The following is a 19,487-nucleotide window of genomic DNA, read 5'->3' on the forward strand; positions in this document are numbered from 1 at the left end:
ATATAATTATATGTATTTTCCAGGCACATAGTTCAATTCTACACCAGTCAAGTAACTGTTACCTTCATTTGTTTTGAAAATGCTGCAAACAAATTTGACTTTGCATTGTATCCTATAAAGGCATTAAAATTGGCCTCTGTTTCTTTAAGAACCTTTAAAGATACATTTGGTCAAAATACATCAAATTGATAAAAAAAAATCCAATATTTGACGTTGAAAACGGAAGGGAATGCAGAATTGAAGTAAACTACTGTCAAGTAAAGACAGTACTGAAACCAGTGTCAAAAGAGAAATGATTTGGGCCTGCATAAAATGSTAATGAGATCCAGATTTGGCCCACAGGCCTTGAGTTTGACGCATGCACTTTAGTTTGTAGCTGCATTTGTGGTAATCTCAACGTTTGGCTATGGTTTTTGTCAATTTCAGCTTCGGTTTTGATGTTTTTTTTTCCCAATAAAACAAGCACATAAAATGTCTTTTTTATTTTTAGATCTGTTATCTTGTGAACTTGCAGACTAAAATCAGCCATGATGTTTCCTGTCATTGCATATAGACTTGTTTAAACTTAGTGCTGTGTAGTTCAGTACAGACCAGCGGAGCCCCCACACAGGAGAAGCTTTGCAGACGGTGACATTTTCCACCGCGTCCCGCCTACAAGGCGTGGAGTCGTGCCTCCTTTTCCACAAGTCGCTCGCTTCAGAGCGAGGAGGAGGGAGATCATGAGACGGCTGTGGATGGCTCGGATACGGGGTAAGTAGCACCTAATAATGACATTAGCCGGAGTTTGTGAGCTTTAATAAAAAAATAAAAATAAAACCCCACATGGTGAATTTAAAAGCATCATCTGCCTCCGRGAAACCAGCTGTATCCTGTCTGCAATGGAGGAGCAGACAGGGACAGGCAGAAATGGATGACTGAGCCSTCTTTTGAGGAATAACACTGCTCCTAATTGTAACAGTTTGTCTTTAATTAGCACTTCTACACAAAGAAAAGCTAATATGGCTGCGCCGGGGTCTGTGTGAATATTCGGCACTGAAGGAGTTATCATTGATTCCTCCATATATAAGAGGTAAAAGCAGCCTTTGCAGCATCAGTCAGCTTTTATTTTCGGCTCCCATCGATTCAGTTCAGCCCACTCACTCGTATTTAAAAAAACATTTCACAACTTAGCTGGAGCGGCTTCAGAAGAATGAAGCATTTTATGAACGCGCGACATCAGCTGCAGAGCGATAGTGTAAATTAATTTAGTTAAAACCGTTTTAAGTGTAAACGATCTGAGCTGCTCTGTTCCCTGCACACAGCAGCAGCAGCAGCAGCAGCAGCAGCGTGCATTAATGAGCGTCGTGTGACCAGAGGAGGCGCTGCGTGTTTAACTTGTGGTCCCAGCCGTGATGAAAGTTAGACGCTCTCCGCTGTTTTTATTAGATGTTTTTAAAACCCAGTAAGCTGGAGGGGAGATCCCCCTCGCCACTTTAAAAAAAAAAAAGTGTTAAAATGGCGTCAGAAACATCCGGGTCGTGWTGAAAAGCAGCTGCTGCTGCTGCTGGTGGGGGACACAGAACAAGTCTTTTGAGTTGAGGCCACGCTGTTGGATTTCTTTTCAGTCAGGCAGTCCTTTAGTTGTTGCTAAAATACCGCGACAGCGCGTGCAGCCAGATTTAATGTGAACCGGCTTGAATTAAAACCTCCTCGTGCTGGAGCGCTGAGTCCAGTCAGATGACAGGGAGCGGGATGATAAAAAGGTGCCCATCACCGCTGTTTGTTACGGTCATCAGCATGGCTGCTACCAGCGCCGTGGGAACGAAGGCAGCAGAAGACATTTTGACGTGCAGCAGAGCGTGGACTTTTGTCCACGAAGTCCCAGCAGACACACCTGACTACACCTGGCTGACCATGCCTTTTTTTTTTTTTTACGACTGAGTATTAAGACCACACAACGAGATTTTTATTTTTTGAAATTACGAGAATAAAGTCATTATGTTATGTGAATAAAGTCGTAACATTGCGAGATTAAAGTCATAATATGAGAATAAAGTCGTAATATTACGAGATTAGAGTCACAATATGATGAGAAAAAAGGCGAAATATTACGAGATTAAAGTAATAATTTATGAAAATAAAGTAACATTACGAGATTAAAGACATGAGAATAAAGTCATAACATTACGAGATTAAAGTCATAATATGAGAATAAAGTCGTAATATTACGAGATTAAAGTCATAATATGACGAGAATAAAGGCGTAATATTACGAGATTAACGTAATAATTTATGAAAATAAAGTAACATTACGAGATTAAAGACATGAGAATAAAGTCATAACATTACAAGATTAAAGTCATAATTTGAGAATAAAGTCGTAATATTATGAGATTAAAGTCATAATATGACGAGAATAAAGGTGTAATATTACGAGATTAACGTAATAATTTATGAAAATAAAGTTGTAACATTACGAGATTAAAGTTATAATATGAGAATAAAGTTGTAACATTACGAGATTAAAGTTATAATATGAGAATAAAGTTGTAACATTACGAGATTAAAGTCATAATATGAGAATAAAGTTGTAATATTACGAGATTAAAGACATTTGAGAATAAAGTCATAATATTACGAGATTAAAGTCATAATATGGTGAGAATAAAAGTCGTAATATTACGAGATTAAAGTCATAATACTGTATTATGAGAATAAAATAATATAGCTAGATTAAAGTCATAATATTACGAGAATAAATTCATTATGAGAATAAAGTCGTAATATTATGAGATTAAAGTGATAATACGATGAGAATAAAGTCATAACATTACGAGATTAAAGCCATAATATTACGAGAATAAAGTCAGAATATTACAAGATTATAGTCGTAATATTATGAGAATAAAGTCATAATATTGCTAGATTAAAGTCATAATGTGATGAGAATAAAGTCTTAACATTACGAGATTAAAGTTATAATATTGTGAGAATAAAATCATAATATAATGAGATTAAAGTCACAATATTATGAGAAAAAAGTCATATTTTGAGAATAAAGTCTCAATATTCTAGCCTTTACATGAGAAAGCATGCAGTTATCACTGCATTAAAATGAGGAGTGTTGAGCAACTTGTCAAGTTGTTCTTTTGCATTGCCTTAAAAAAAGTCAATCTTTTAGCACATCAGCATCAAACTATCAGTAACAGGACTTGGAATTTGTGCATACAACTTCATGATAATCTGAAGCATGCATTGACAGATTTAGTCGGCACATGGCTAGTTTGGATGAAGCATATTAATCTAACAGTTACCCAAGTCATCGAGGACTGCTTTATAAACACAGACACATGGCTGTCCATAGAAAGTGTGAGGAAAATAAGTGTGTTTTATCTCACAGCTCTACATATCAGGCCTATAAGCTTCAGCTGARGCTGGAGTGTTCTCTTATTTATGACCCACCACCTCTTCACTTTTTTTTACACATTAAAATGTTCTCATAATTTTAAAGCCTCCATTTTTCTTTAGTCGTGTTTGTTTCTGTTCAGGGTTGTGGAGAGTTGTTACATTTTTCAGGTTCCACAGGAGGCAGAGTCGTTAGTGGTTGTGGAAAGATCTAATCTGCTTACAAATATCTTTATATGCATTATTAATACCATATCACAGAATGAATGTAGTATTATTTCACATTATAACATGCAGAATATTGTCAGCGTGGTTATCCAGGCTGCTCTCCCTTCAGCAGGGTCTCCTGATGCAGGGAGGGTTTTGATATCTGTGCACATTTTCCACTTTATCAACAGCACAGACCTTCAAGCTGTTTGTGGTCATTCTCACACATGACAAATCAAATTTGTTGTTAATTTGAGGGGAGGCAAGAAGACAGGAGGTCTCCAGCCTGTCATCTTGTGCAGCAGGGTGATTGACAGTCTACATCTGTTCCATCAGAGCAGGGGACTCTTGCAGGTCCACGGGTCTGAATGCCATGATCCGATCTAAGCTGACCAACGTTTGCACAGTTTTGAAACCTCATTTCATCTCCTATTGTGAATTAAATTAATTTACTAAAAAAGATCAAGTAAATCAAAGGTGATTAGAACATCATAAACGCTTGTGACTATCATGTTTGTGTGATTAAAATTCATAAATTTGTTTTATTTACCTGCTTGTTYTTTCTGGGTCGTGGGGAGCTGGTGCCTAATTCCAGCAGTCACTGTGCGAGAGGCGGGGTGCACCCTGGACAGATGGCAAGTCCATTACAGGGTCACATAGAGACAAACAAAACAATTATTTTTGTGTAATCATCATCATCATCATCAAGTGTCTTTGGACCAATGCTTGAAGAGTGTCAAAAATGTAACGTACATGATCCATTTATTTCAGGTTGTGATAATTTGGTTTGATCATAATCAGAGTTGATTCAAGGTACAAAAGTTGTTCAGACATTTTGAAGTGGGGTTTAAAAAACCTTGTTACAGAAAACTGATGGACCTCAGTTTARAGTCTGACAGGATTTTTTTTTCCCTGGCAGTTGAACTGCACTTAGGGTTGGGCAATATTGGCAAAAAAATTAATCATGATTAATTGTGGTATTTAGCCGATAACGATTAATTTGACGATTAATGCCCCGAAGTCCCTGGACACCCTTATATCCTAGTCACATGACYAATTTAGTGGGAAAGATTTGCTGTTCATACAAATCTGTTCCAAATTGTGTCAAAATTACAGACTTCGTCTATACATAAAATTTTAAATTGTGTTGACAGATAAATAAATGACAGAACCTTTTTTTTAATGTTCAACATGTTTGAAGCAGAGAGGAGCAGCGAGCGGACTCTGCCTGGTGGCATTAATCGTATTAATCGTCAAGTGCCAAAAAGTAATCGATTAGTGTTTTTCTGATGATTAATTGCACACGATACGATTATGCCCAACCCTAACTGCACTGAGTGAAAATTGTCCCTGAAATTCAGATTCTAACATGTCAAATATGTAGTTTTTGTAGACCAAATTAATCAGACACCACAGCTTTTGTTGGTGTAAACCAGGGCTGCAAAATATATTGAAAATTTATCGTCATCACGATAATAGACTGTGTGCAGTATGCATATCGCAACAACTGCATAAACTGCAATAAGTGATTGACTCAAAAATTAGCATTTATGCATTTTGTCATTCAGATGGAAGCTTGAAATRTTTCACCAATCAAATAGAGCCCTTTATGTATTTGGTCAACTAAAAAAAAAATCAGGCTGGAGTGGAAATGATTATTTTTGATGCTGTTTTTTGGGCTTTGAACCCAGAGCAGAAAGATATCAACAGTACATATACTGTACATACGTATTTGTTCATTTATCGCAAGTCATATTGTCATCGCAATATTAAGCACTGTTATCGCACATCGCAGGTTTTCCTAATATCGTGCAGCCCTAGTGTAAACACACAGGTGAACTATTTATAGAACACAAACATTCAGATTTCTGGAAACACGTGGTGCCATCTTCAAGGGTACTGCAGCACTAAGGGTTCTCAAAGAAACACTAATGTTCGCTTTGGGCTTTTTTCATTCAGCGTTTYCTCAAATCCAGCATAAGACTAGTAAACATCCTCCTCAAATGAGAAGAGTTAAGCTGAACAAAGTGTTGTTGTTTTTTTAAATACTTAACAGCAAGCTGAATCCAAACAGCCATTTGGAGAATGGCAGTGTCTTCATTTTGTTTCTCCAAAACACAGTCTTCAAATCGTCAGCCAAACCTGTCAGCCTTGTTTTTATGCTCTCTTCATGTTAGGAAGACGAGAAATCTCTTGATGCCAAAAACTGGTCCCTTCTGTGTTTTTTTTTTCTTCTCTTCTTTTGAACTAAAAACAAGCCTGCAGATTGTGAAAGAAATTGTTAAGCCTAGGCAATCTTGTCAGTGTTTAAATGTGAGACCCAAATCAGTCGTCAGGATACATGGTTTTGCTAATTTTATGRATGTAATTTGGAATAGTTTGCTGCATGTAAACGCTAAATCAAAGTCAAATCACTGCAGCAAATAGCTGGTCTATGTTGTTCTGTTTAGTAATCATCCCTGCTCAGTTTTTGGATCTATACCAACATTATGAAAAAGCAAAACATTGAAAAGTCACCTGGTTCTATAATTACCAGATGGTATATACTGTATTAAAGATGAATCTCTTTTTCCCCCTCATCTCTTTTAGCTCATGTTATTTATTGTGAATTAAACCATCTTACACTGGTTGACTTATTTTGAAAAGATAAGCCACCTGAAATTTTCTGTGACACGTTTAATATTTTGATGTATTTTATTGCATTTGATCTTTAATCTAAATATTTACTGGTATATTTCATAAAAACATGTGTAATTATTTTCTTTTTTATTATTGTTTTTTATTTATTTTTTGTTTTTTGAAAATTTTTACACACTGAGAAGGTAGTACACTATTCATGGAAAGCTGGTAGTATACACATATAATTATTTTCTTTTATTAAAACTAAGTTTGTTAAAAATATTCGCTTTGTGGATTATTTGCATTCTTTGTTTGTTTTAAACCAGAATGACCAGTTCTCCAACATGGTTAAGGATTTCAAAAATTCATTGTATTAAAAAATTGAGTTGATATCGAAGGATTATTATGATTTTAGAAACATGGAACTGTTTCATAACAACTCTGGGAATGCCATTTATATTTTTACCATTAGGGGTGCACTGATTGCAGTTTTCTGGCCGATCACCGATCTTTAAAAAGTCTGAACTGCTGATTCCAACTTTGGCCAATACCAATTTCTTAAATATCTGAAACGGTTAGTTGTTATAATGTCAAAATGCAACTTCAATGTTCCAATCTTATTTTATTGAAAAACGTTGAACACTACTCTTAAAACAATACAAACTTGTTTTAACTGGACATTTGTTAGTGCTCACAGCAGAGAAAAAGGGGACAGAGGCTGATTTTCAGACCTTTGTGGAGGCAGCTGGTTTGGATGTTATCAGTCCATTGAATGGACATTATTAGTGGTTATCAGTCCCATAGAATGGCTTCAGACTGTCCTGACAGTGCCCCCTAGTGGGTTACCAGTGCCATATATGTTGGAATGCAACATTCTGCTACCGCCAGAATCCGGTCTACTTTATCGTAGCCCATGTCATTTCCTCTAAAACTAATGTAGTGTCTCTGCCTGGTCTCTGGTTCCGTTTCTGCTCGGTTCGGCTGGGCTACGTCAGCTGCTGGACTCTGCTTGGTCTCTCTTTGTCTGCTCCCGTCTGCTGCTGCCTTTGGGCTGATCTGGGCCGGCTGGTTCGGCTGGCTGCTGCTTGTTTCTGGGTCGATGAAAACCAGTGGACTTTCTCCTGAAGACTTGTCACATGTCAATAGAACTCTAGGCTAACAAAACTGAATGACGAAGAGGCGATTTCCTCAGCTTTGGACATCGTTTATTTACGAGAGACAAAGAAAAGCGTCCACACAGCTAAGATGTTACTCTGACTCCCTGCCCTGAGAGAAGCGTGCGCGTGCTTGACGCTCGCTCTCGCCTTAAAGGGCCATACATGAAAATTCACCACACTAACCTTGTGGTTTTATGCCTCATATTAATATGAGGCATAAAACCACTAAGGTTTTTTTATGCAACCTGGTTAATTAACCATGTTTCATAAAAAAAACCTTAGTGGTTTTATGCCTCATATTAACCAGATTACATAAAAAAAAACCTTAGTGGTTTTATGCCTCATATTAACCAGATTTCATAAAAAAAAACCTTAGTGGTTTTATGCCTCATACTAACCAGTTGACAGTCTGAAGCCATTCTATGGCACGGAGAACCCACTAGGCGGCACAGCTGGGACAGTCTGAAGCCAGTGTGAAGCAATTCTATGGGACTGATAACAGCTAATAACTTCCATTTAATGGATGGTAACATCCGAAGCAGGTGGTGGAGGTAGCTGAGAAGCCGATCTTTTCCACCAATCATACCTAAGTATCGGCCAATCTCTGATCTCCCAGAATTAAGGAAATCTTCACCATGTCTTCAAGTTTTGCAGAAACACCCAATTACCTGTTCATTCAAATCAGGTGTGTTGAAGCAGAGGAACATGTAGAACATAGAGGGTAGTGGCCCTCTAAGAACAGGTCACTGGTTTTAGAGAATCATGGCCCAGACCTCAGTCATTTCAATCAAACATATCAATGTGCACCTTCATTTTACCTTGATATACTGCAGCTGCATTGTGCCAGTCAAACCATAAGATGCTGCTAACATCCTAAAAATCTCTGTTGATGCTTATCAGCAGAGATTTTCTTTTCTTTTTTCCTGTAGAGTGTGAACGATAAACCCACCATGCCTCCCCCAGCTGACATTGTGAAGGTTGCCATTGAATGGCCCGGTGCCAACGCTCAGCTCATAGAGATGGACCAGGTGTGTTGTCGTCTAAAACGCATTTCCAGTTTGTGACTTGAATGCTGAAACGACTCACTAATGGGCAGTGAAAGCCGAGTGTTAAAGGAGAGAAATGATGCACACATTGAACTTGTTTTTAATTTAAAATGCACTAGTGATGTGGAGTGAAAAGTAGCTTTCATTATTAATGCTAATGTGATGGATAAATTGACTAAATGTCACTTGTTGCAATCATTTTCAAAATAAATAAAAACCTCAACATAAGTGGTAAAAGTTATTATTTTTTTATTTCAGTCTTTCAGTGTTTACCTTTTTGCTTTGCAGAAGAGACCTTTGTCCTCTATAATTCGGGAAGTATGTGATGGGTGAGTATTACAATTTATTTTATTTTTCAAAGTTTCCAGACAAATGACATAAGTTTGGTTTTAATATTGGCAAAAAGAATTGTAACATTATTATGAATTTATTCACTGTTTTTACAGCCGTGTATTACTGAGTATGACATCTTACATAATACTTCTAACTCATTGTTTTCATCCGTAATTTTTTAGTTTCAGTTTGTTTTTCGCTTTGGCTGTGTCTGAGTTCATGGGCTGGATCCTCATGAGGACCCAGCCTAGCTGGGCCACGTGGGCCACRTCCTCACTGGGCCGGGTAGGCTGCTCAAAAACATTCGGGTTTAGCTCCAGTATCTACGACGGAGTATTAGGGCCACACACAGATTTTTAAAATTATTATTACAAAAATAAAGTCATAATATTATGAGAATAAAGTCATAATATGAGAATAAAGTCATAGTCATAATATTATGGGATAAAAAGTCATAATCCTACATGACGTGTCTATTTTCCATTCATTTCCTCCTTATTTTCCCCACACATACAGCCATGTGTCTGTGTTTATAAAATAGTCTGTGATGACCTGGATCACGCTTAGATTAATATGATTTCATCTAAATTAACCACGTGACTCAATCTGTCAGTGCATCCAATAATAAAAATTACAAAATGGCTTTAGTTTATCATATAGACGTTTGCACAATTTCCATGTCCTGCTGCTGTTAATTTGATGCTAATGTGCTAAAAGAACAACTTTTTATTTTAAGCAATACTAGAAAAACAACTTGACAAGTTGCTCAACATTCCTCATTTTAATGCAGTGGTAATTGCATGCATTTTCATGTAAAGGCTACAATATTGTGACTTTATTCTCACAATATTATTACTTTAATCTTGTAACATTATGGTTTTATTCTCATAATAGTATGACTTTAATCTCGTATTATTATGACTTTATTCTCGTAACTTATAGTTGCGTTGTTTTTATTTAACATCTTATTGCAGCATAAATTTCATCAGCCAAGTTGCTAAACTTACTTTTAAAAACAAATCCTTCGGTCCGTGGTGAATTTCCAAACTGCGTAGACTCGTTAAAAAAGTAAAACCTCCACCGTCTTCCTTTCTCTGTTTATTTTGTTGCCCGCGCATTGAATCCTGGGATATCCTCGGCTGGTGAGGATACATGGATGTATCCTCGGATTTTGAGAGTTTGTCAGCCGCATGATGAGGATTCTTTGAATTGGGACAGTCCTCCGCACGGGGCCGATGCGGCCGACAAATGCACACTCATGAGGACCCAGCCCCTGAATTGAGACACAGCCTGTTTATTTCTGAAGTTCAGTGTGTATTACACAGTTTTTCCAGAGCCATCCATCTCTCTACATGACTGCATCTACCCACTTGCCTCTCTTTAAAATTTGAAGCAGAAACTGATTTGTGCTTTGCTGTTAACACCCACTGAATGGTGATCTGTACGGTTTATCACTTGTGTAAATGTTTTTTTGCTGGAGGGAAACGGTCTGACTTGAGCAACCTTTTGTTCATGCACGCTGGAGTTTGCTTTGTTAAACATTCCCACGTTTTGTTCCTGACTGTCATCGTGAATCAGTGTTAATTTTCAGTGTTTTTCTCTGTCCTCAGCTGGTCTTTGTCAGGCTCAGAGCAGTTCGCGCTGCGTTACGCTGACGGCCCTCAGCTCTATATCACTGAACAGGTTTGAGTCARTATTTGATTTCTGATTTGGTGTTGAAGACTTTATAAATACTGAACTTGAGCTCCACTTCTTTTTTATTTTCCAGAGCCGAGGTGACATTAAAAATGGGACCATCCTTCGATTAGCWATTTCCCCCGTAAGTTAGATGTGTTTATATAAATGTTTTGTCTGTACAGTTAGTGTTAAATGTATGYCATTAATCCATAAACAAGTTAGCTCTCTAAATAGTGCATTTAGATACATACAAAATAGATAGTTCTTTCAAACCTCTCTCAGTGTCTCACTAGGGAAAGCACCTTAGTTTTATAACTTGGATTATTTTTTGCAAAGTGTGCAGTTTTTCCCACAGCTGCAAATTCTTCAGGGCTTCTTAAATAACCAAAATCTCATGGTATAAAAACACAGATTTATTCCAAGTGGATTGCGACATTTTTGAATGAATTGAATTCAATAAAAAATCAAATCTTAAAAAAGAAATTAAGATTTTTACATTGATTCTGTTGATTTTGTTTTTTTGTTGGCCTGTTTTATGACCAATCATACAGTTTTTATTGTTCAAGTACTTTTGGCAACAAGAAAGTCCATAAATTGGAATTTTCACATTTACTCTCACAGAAAGGACATTGTGATGGTTTTGAAAGCAACATTTAAAAGTTAAACAAAGACACACCAACATACAAATATATACATATGTGTGTTAATATTGTTTAATCTGAAAAGTAAAGCAGCAGAAGCAGCAAGTCTCACAGAGAGAGACTGAAACATGCTGTGTGCGCTCCTGTTCCTCGGCAGAATGATGTATTGGCTTTAGCATCTCCACCAGCTGCAGTGAATTGGTCGCATGTGAACACGTACTGACGTTCATTCATTTATCACATACTCTGACCTTGAGGGGTGGGGCTGTTCTGTTGGGGGTGGCGGGGCGTTCATCATGATTTCACTATAAGTTGCAAAACTGTTAACGTCCCGTTTTCCCATCGGGAATAGTTATTATTTTAAGTGCAGTCATTTGTGCAGTATTCAGATAACACACACTTGTTCAGCTGCTTTTGTGGCAAATGATTCCCATCTGCTAAAACAATGATAATTTGAGTTCAGAAATGTCAACCTCTGAATTACAGATGTTACATTCTTAAGTACAAGTGGAGTCACCACAGTTTGTTTTTTGTAAATGCTGTAAAACCACTTTTTTTTGTAGATAGGATCAAGCTCAGATGATCATTTCTCTCTTTGCTGCCACAGGCGAAACAAGAACATTTCTTTCAGCTCTGTATTTAAAATAAGTTAAAAATACACATTTTTATGGAGTTTGGGGTGGTTTTACTTATGTTTCATCATGTTTGCAAATAAGACCAAATAGGTTAACAGAAATTATGAGATATAGAGGAGAATAAAYGAATATAAGTGAGACATAAAAGCAAAAATAGGGTAGGTTAAATGTCTCTGCAGTAGCTTTGTTTTGTTTGATACCTGCACTCACAAAGGAGATAGTCCAGGAAAAAAAAATCCACAAGTTGATCCTGGTTTTTAAGTCATCAAAATGCCCCCTTAAAGTTCTCCACTTGTCACTTTTCTGAACTAGCTCTGGTCTGTGAAGAGGTAGCGTTAAATTTGGGAATGATTCAGAGAAAGTGAAGTGTATTAAGATTGTGACGGGTTTGGTCTTTGACAGGCTCGTGCTGCTCGTCAGCTCCTGGAGAGGATCCAGTCTCATGGTATCGATGCTCGCCTCGAGGCTCTGAAAGAGCTTGCTAAGCTGTCTGCAGACCCAACGTTTGCTGCAGAGTTCATCAACATGGAGGGCATCGCGACKCTGGCTCGCCTTGTAGAGAGTGGTACCCAGTAAGCAATGACTCTCTTTGAATTTCTAAGTTTYAAGCCACGATATGGTGAGAAACTGTATTATAAACTTGGTGAAAATGYCTGTACCAAGTCGAACTCTCCTCCTTTAGCTTCGGGGAGATGCTGGCCTTCACTCTCACTGCTTTCCTGGAACTGATGGATCATGGCATTGTGTCCTGGGATCTTATCTCCCTCTCCTTCATCAAACAGGTTCCTGTTCAAAATTTTTTTTTGACGTTTCACACAAACTCTTTTTGTACAAATAACTTTTGTTTAGAATTTCAAGGTTTTCCTTTTTAATCGACTCACTTTGTTTTATTGTTTGACCGTCCTTGCATCTCTACAGCTGGAAGTGTGTGGGTGACGCTGTGCAGTGACTTCCTGTATTACCCAAAGCTCCTTCAGTTTTTATTGAAATATATTTTCTCTATAAACTCTGCAGCCTTGACAGTCATTAAAAACAACTTTTGGAACTAAAGTTTCCAGATTTATTTAGACTTTTTATTCATTATTTTAAAGCTCTGTGCAGCCATATTTTAGTTGTACACTAACACTTGGAGGTCCACYAAATGTGCAGATTGCAGGCTATGTGAACCAGCCGATGGTGGACGTGTCCATCCTGCAGCGCTCCCTGGCCATCCTGGAGAGCATGGTCCTGAACAGCCACAGCCTCTATCATCGGGTCGCCCAGGAAATCACCGTGGGACAGCTCATCGGGCACCTGCAAGTGTGAGCACACACACACGCACAGGGACTCCCTGAACTCTCGTTATGAAGGGAAGGAGGAGAAAATGTTGTGAAGGCTTTGCTCGTCCTGATGGACTTATTTGAAATGATTAGGTTACTTAAGGTTAGTTAGTTTAGTATTGACGTAATTTGAACTGTACGGTGGATAAAACTTTAGGTTAAGAATAATGATAAAGTGGTAACTTTTTGTATATTTGTCATTTCATGTGAAATGACATGAACTTATGTGATAAATATAATAAAGGTTTTGGTCTTTTTTTGTCAGATCAAAACAAATTCTTGTTATTGTAAAGCATAAACAGCCTTTTGGTGTAAAAGAGAAGCTTCTAAGAATCCTCCTACTGTCCCTGAATTTGTATTAATGATAAAAACCTAAGATAAATTAGCCTGCTCTGTATGTAGAGTAGCTGTTAGTCTGTAGTTTAAAGAAATTGGTGTATTTGAGGAGCATGATGCTTCTAACTGGTTGTTGCACTTCTGGATATTTCCTCAGGTCAAATCAGGAAATCCAGACATATGCTATCGCTCTCATCAATGCTCTCTTCCTGAAGGCACCAGAGGACAGACGGCAGGTCAGTGAACTGCTCGCTCAGCACAGACGATGACAGAATACTATAATAGATGGATCTAACTGGAATACTAATACTTTAACCTTAAATACACTCTAAAGAAAGCCATTACTATTCAGCGCACTGCTGTTCTGTTCGACTCTCAGGCAGAGTAGACAAGTGTTTGTTTGGAGTTAGACAGCTGCAGACTTTAGTTCACTTAGGCTGCTAATATTTCCAGCAGTAAACTTGTTAAACTAGTCTGTCTGCAAGCTCTCATGTTGTGGATTCTGTCTTCTAGTAGACACTATAGAGATATGGTCAAAAATACTTCCTTTAATGTTTTGTGTAGGAAGTGGGGAGCTGCTGAGGGTGCAACCCATTTTTTGTTGACTGAGCACTTGATTTACACAACCAGAAGCAAAGAACTTCTTACTTTTCAAAAGCAAATTTGCTAACAAAATCATTGCTAGCTGTAGCACTGTTACAGAGGACAAAATAAAACATGAATCAGCAGAAACCAAATTTACACTTTTTGTTCCTGTTTATGTTCAATCTATCTGCTAAAAGTCAGTATCTTGGACAAACAAGCTGCTGCAAGCTACAGCTAGCTGTTAGGAATTTGGAAAACATCTAATGTGGTAATTTTTTCTTTAGTAGTTTTTTACATTAGATTCTCAGCTATTTCAGTCAGAAGCAAATATCTTTTTATAGCACCAACTGACAACTTCTAAAGGAGTGACCTTTTGTCTGTTATGACTGTCATAGCATTTATTTTGTCTRCTCTGTTGTCACGTTAATGTTTAACCCTAACCCATTTCACACTGTACTGTTTATTACTCTGTCTTGTTTCTGTATTATCCTTTCTGTTCAAGCTGTGATGTATTGATGAAGAAGAGGAGTTAAGCTCATGTTAATGAACTGCTGTTCAAGTAATATGTTGCTTTATGTACAGTATATTCGAGGAAGAAACATTGTGTTAGTAACTACAGAGTCTAATTGTATCAGCAGAAACTTTCTACTTAAAYAAGTCAGAATTTAGGTACACAACTTTAAAAAAAATCACATTTTCTTTTAGCATATTTTGTAGCTTGAACACTTTCAGCAGATGTTGAAATGTTTATCACTCTGCTGGCAAAGCCTATGTTTAGGAAAWCATATTTACGCTTTCTCTTTTAAGATGAGGTTGCCTCATAAAATCTGTTTACACTGAACTTAAAGCAATATGTTCATGGATAAGAGAACATAGAAAAATGTTGCTAAGTGTTTTGACGTTTGGTTTGATATAAGAGAGGATGAAGAAAACAAAAGGATGTTTACTCTTTTGGCCTTAGTATTTRGATGCTTTAATTGGCCACTAGAGGGTGACCTAGTTCAGTTTTAGTGAGTGACAAACAGCAGAGAGGTCTACAGCACAAACTGAGTTCAACTCTACTGTTGAATTACTGTAATTACAAGCCAGAACATCTCATTTACTAAATTAGTTTAGAGTCTCTCTTTAAAAGATCGATTTAGGGATTTCTACAATGTAGTTTTTCTGTATGTCCTTCGGCCCTCGCTGCAGGAAGTCTGAAGATGAGAGGTGGATTTCATTTGATAAATGCGAAGGCTTGAAATGAAAATATGCATAGCCATGATGAATGTATAGCATGTGAGCTGTATTATGACTGTTTGATGTTCCTATTTGCTATGATTCATCTTCCCTCGCATGCTGTGCTGGTGATGTATGCCCGTATCTCATGGTCCATGTGTTTGCACTTTTTTTTGTTTCCATTACTGTCGCACACATGTCCCTCCTCCCTGCCATCAACTCGTAGGAGGAGTATACTAACCCACTGGAGCAGCACCTCACTGTGAGTACGCATCTCTCAGCAGCTCATGCCGCACCACAGCCTTTCTTCTTCCTCACTCTGTAGCTCTTTTTGTGTCACGGCCAACCGTTGCATAATCCATTCAAATTAAGACAGAATCACAGCTTGCTGCAGCAGCAGGCAGACTCTGCTGACAGAATCAAGTTAAATGTGATTTTTTTGAAGAGGGTTTGAAGACCAAATGGTTTAAATCAGTGATGAAAATTTAGCTGTAGGGTAAAAAAATTTCCATTTTATCTCTGTCGACTTCAGTGAAGTTACCGTGGTGCTGCTTTGGTGTGCTATAAATCACCTTATTTGATTTGCTTTTTGACTTGTTTGCATCTGCAGGAAATGGCGAGCACCTTGGCTCAGAAACACCTGCGGTCCATCATCCTTAATGTAAGTATCAGTGCGGGAAAGAAAATATTGCAGCTTCCCATCAGAAAAAAAAAATCCCTCTGCGGCTGTTGAGCTTTAAGATGAGCTTTGAGAAACACAGTATGCTTTTAAAGTATTTTGTTTAGAACTGGTTATATCAAAACCTACAGCCCACCGATGAGAACATGTGACTGTGAGACCATAGTTTCATCCCTGGAACTAAAAGTTGGGGAGCATTTGGAATATGGAAAGCTTCCCTCCCTCGGAGAGCTGTGACTTGAAACCGGTAAATGTGATATGGCACCAAGTCCAAAATCTGCTCTGAAAATGATTCCTTCTGGCATTTGTTAAGAAACGCCTGCCTGAACCGGCTGCAAAATGCAAATGTTAGTGAGGAAAATGCAGCACTCCAACATCCTGCAGCACCTGAGCTTTCCCAGAACTAAACCTTGCAGTTCTGAGCACGTTTGACGGATGAAAACTGCATCTCACTTTACACCAGTTTTGCTTTAGTTACTTTTTCTTCAGTTGCAGCTGATATTTGATACTGCAGAATGTGCAGATTAGTGCAACTTGTTACAGTTCCATGTACTTATACTTGAAGGGGCCATGTAATATAACATATCATTTATGCACAAATTGCATCAACGCCAAATCTTTGCTGTAAACACCGGCTCGTTCTGTTCCAGCACGTCATCAGAGGAAACCGACCAATCAAAGCAGAAATGGCACATCAGCTGTACGTGCTGCAGGTGCTGACCTTTAATCTTTTGGAGGAAAGAATGATGACCAAAATGGACCCTAACGACCAGGTAAACATTTAAGTCGACTCTTCATGTATCCAAAAACACAGGGTAATTCTTTTGTAATGCATTTCAGTGCCATCGAACGCAGTTAAGCTAATAAAGTGAAAATAAAACAACATGTAAGCAATCCTCTGTGGTATGTTTAAATGAACAACACAGTTAATTGAATGGTAATAGCCTGCACGCTGTGAACGTTTAATAGAGATAACCCCGTAGCAGGGGAGATGACTTTCTGATGGATCTGCTTTAGGCGTAACAAGCGGACCAGAAAATTAAGATTTTTTTTTGTTGTTTTTGCCAGCGAAAGCCATCTGCTCATTTCTGATTGGTCTATCTGTTTTATTGCTTCCTTTATTATTTTGGTGCTTTTGTGTTAAATGTTTCTGTCTGTATGCTGATCAGCTGTTTAAATTGGTTTTCGTTTACAGGCTCAGAGGGACATCATTTTTGAGCTGCGTCGGATTGCCTTTGATGGAGAAAGTGATCCCACTGGTACAGAGAAGAGGAAAGCCATGTACACCAAGGATTACAAGATGCTGGGGTTCACTGTGAGCAACAGATTTAGCTTTAATAGTTTAATTAGAATCATGAAAAAAGAAGTTAAATGTTGTCTTTTTTCTTCTCTCTCTTGGCTTCAAACRCAGAACCATGTGAACCCCGCTATGGATTTTACCCAGACTCCTCCTGGGATGCTGGCTCTGGATAACATGCTGTATCTGGCCAGAGTTCATCAGGACACCTACATCAGAGTTAGTGTTGGCCGCAGACACARCTTGGTTCTCTTGATGAATTTTTTTAAAAAGTCAGACAAATCTAACATGTCCCTTCAATCATGACAGATCGTCCTGGAAAACAGCAGCCGGGAGGATAAACACGAGTGTCCCTTTGGCCGCTGTGCCATCCAGCTGACCCGAATGCTGTGTGAGATACTCCAGGTTGGAGAACTCCGTGAGTAGATTTGTATTTCTAGCTGCTATGCTATTATTATTATTATTATTATTATTATTATTATTATTAAGAGTCTTTTCAAAAGCAGGATGTTGAAGGTGTCTTCAGGTATTATTTCCAAATATTTTTTGGCAGATTTGGTAAAAAACAAATTAAAACCAATGATTTGTTTCAAACCCCATACGTAAAACTGTCAAATTTTGTCATTATCACTCACTGCCAAAGGTGTTTTTTGCTCATGTCTGCGTGTGTGTGTGTGTGTGTCTAAATTTAATACATTTATTAGATGGACTATGTTTAAAATACTCAGAAATAAACCATTGAATGTTCTTACAGTTTTTGGAGTCAGCATCATTCAATTTGACCGTCACAGCTAATGGAGCTTAATGAAACAAAAACGGTTATTACTTAATCCAGTGGTGGGCACAGTTCCACTCATCTGTTAACCCACTAATGAGCTGTTTAGCATTTGCATTAACTTTATCAATTATTAATGGACTTAACTCCCGCTAAAATAATATCAGTTATTTTCTTTGCCTCTAAAAATCTTATAACACACATCACCACATTCTTGATATTTTCAATAATATATCCTTTCACAAACAATTTACAGATGCTGAACTAAAGCTTGTGATTGTGGTAGGAGCTTAATGACATATTTAGTACTTTCGTTAAGTGCTAACAAATCCCGTAAAATCTCACATTATTGCATGAGACCATGCATACAATCATACATGAGGTCATTAAAAAAACTTTTATTTAATATTTTACATAAGTTAAGTTGGCGAAAAAAAATTAGTTCAATTTTGTTTCGCTTTTCAAACCAATCCTAAGCTCAATAAGATGACCCCCTCTACCATCAGTTTCTGTTTTCCTGTTTGAAGATTTGCAGATGGCAGTCAACAAGTTAAACATCAGCCAATATACCCGTGCATTTTTATGTTCTAGTTCCRAAACAAAAATGTTTTCTTGTCTTTAGCGAATGAAGGCTGCAACGATTATCACCCCATGTTCTTCACCCATGACCGAGCCTGGGAGGAGTTCTTCTGCGTTTGCATTCAGCTGCTCAATAAAACCTGGAAGGAGATGAGAGCTACAGCTGAGGACTTCAACAAGGTCTGAGATTAAAGCGCTCTCACAGCAGTTCTGTGTATTTTCACACACACTTGTTGGCTTTTGTTTGAGCAAACCTTGAAGAGTCACACAGTWCGTGTACCAAAAGTTGAGCTGTAATAAAATAAAAACACCTCCCAAACAGAACAGTTATGGTTTTGTTTTATGMAACTACTTGTGTCAGACTGGTGAATTTAGCACCTTCGATCGTCATCGTTTTCGTTGTAAGTCATTCAAATTACCTCCTCCTAATTATAGAGCTGGCTTTTTCTATTTGGCTTCAAACCAAAATGTGCCCACAGGGATGCTTTACTGCTTTTGTTTTGAAAATAAATCCATGATGTTAATGTCAATAGATAATTAGCTAAACACAGCTATTAAACCTGAGAGCTAAGAAAACACAACAGGTAAAATAAGAATACTAAAATAGTAATAAAACACATTTCTGTTTTTTTTCTCCATCTGTTTTTTTTCCCAGGTAAATAAAAACATCTGACAGCTAAAGCATCAAATATTAACTTTAGTATCCCTTGTAATAAAATACAAATATAAGCAAGCAGCTTTTTTGTGGTTTTTCAGTTCTGATATAAAATCTAATTTAGCTGACACCACATGCTTCTGGTTCAGTTATATTGAGTAGATGAGATTTTGCAGAGGGTGATGTTTAACCCCCATCTGTCCAGATGAAGCTGGTCCAATACGAGTATAAGAACCACCAGGTTGCATGCAGACGTATTAATGCTGTTCTGCTTATCAAACAGCTCAGTGAAGCAGGAAGTCATAAAAAAGATTTTGATTCATTGAATAAAAATAACATATATAT

General features: G+C 37.7%; 1 protein-coding gene across 7 annotated transcripts in view; it reads left to right on the forward strand.

The window, feature by feature from the left end:
* Nucleotides 1–642: 642 nt before the first annotated feature.
* The window catches only part of elmo2 (engulfment and cell motility 2), a 26,881-nt gene continuing 8,036 nt past the window's right edge, over nt 643–19,487 (forward strand). For 2 of the 7 annotated variants that reach the window (XM_014002050.1, XM_014002053.1), the window contains exons 1-16: nt 643–750; nt 8,268–8,395; nt 8,702–8,742; nt 10,357–10,429; nt 10,515–10,565; nt 12,102–12,271; nt 12,382–12,481; nt 12,849–13,000; nt 13,512–13,590; nt 15,384–15,419; nt 15,768–15,818; nt 16,487–16,609; nt 17,032–17,151; nt 17,248–17,352; nt 17,443–17,551; nt 18,531–18,667. In XM_014002050.1, coding sequence (XP_013857504.1) covers nt 8,318–8,395; nt 8,702–8,742; nt 10,357–10,429; nt 10,515–10,565; nt 12,102–12,271; nt 12,382–12,481; nt 12,849–13,000; nt 13,512–13,590; nt 15,384–15,419; nt 15,768–15,818; nt 16,487–16,609; nt 17,032–17,151; nt 17,248–17,352; nt 17,443–17,551; nt 18,531–18,667 — 1,425 coding nt within the window. In that variant the 5' untranslated portion in view covers nt 643–750; nt 8,268–8,317. The remainder of the gene's footprint in view (nt 751–8,267; nt 8,396–8,701; nt 8,743–10,356; nt 10,430–10,514; nt 10,566–12,101; nt 12,272–12,381; nt 12,482–12,848; nt 13,001–13,511; nt 13,591–15,383; nt 15,420–15,767; nt 15,819–16,486; nt 16,610–17,031; nt 17,152–17,247; nt 17,353–17,442; nt 17,552–18,530; nt 18,668–19,487) is intronic. The other 5 variants (XM_014002054.1, XM_014002051.1, XM_014002052.1 and 2 more) reach the window with 5 other exon arrangements.

The sequence above is a fragment of the Austrofundulus limnaeus genome, unplaced genomic scaffold (assembly GCF_001266775.1).
Source record: "Austrofundulus limnaeus strain Quisiro unplaced genomic scaffold, Austrofundulus_limnaeus-1.0 Scaffold11, whole genome shotgun sequence".
Taxonomy (NCBI): Eukaryota; Metazoa; Chordata; class Actinopteri; order Cyprinodontiformes; family Rivulidae; genus Austrofundulus; species Austrofundulus limnaeus.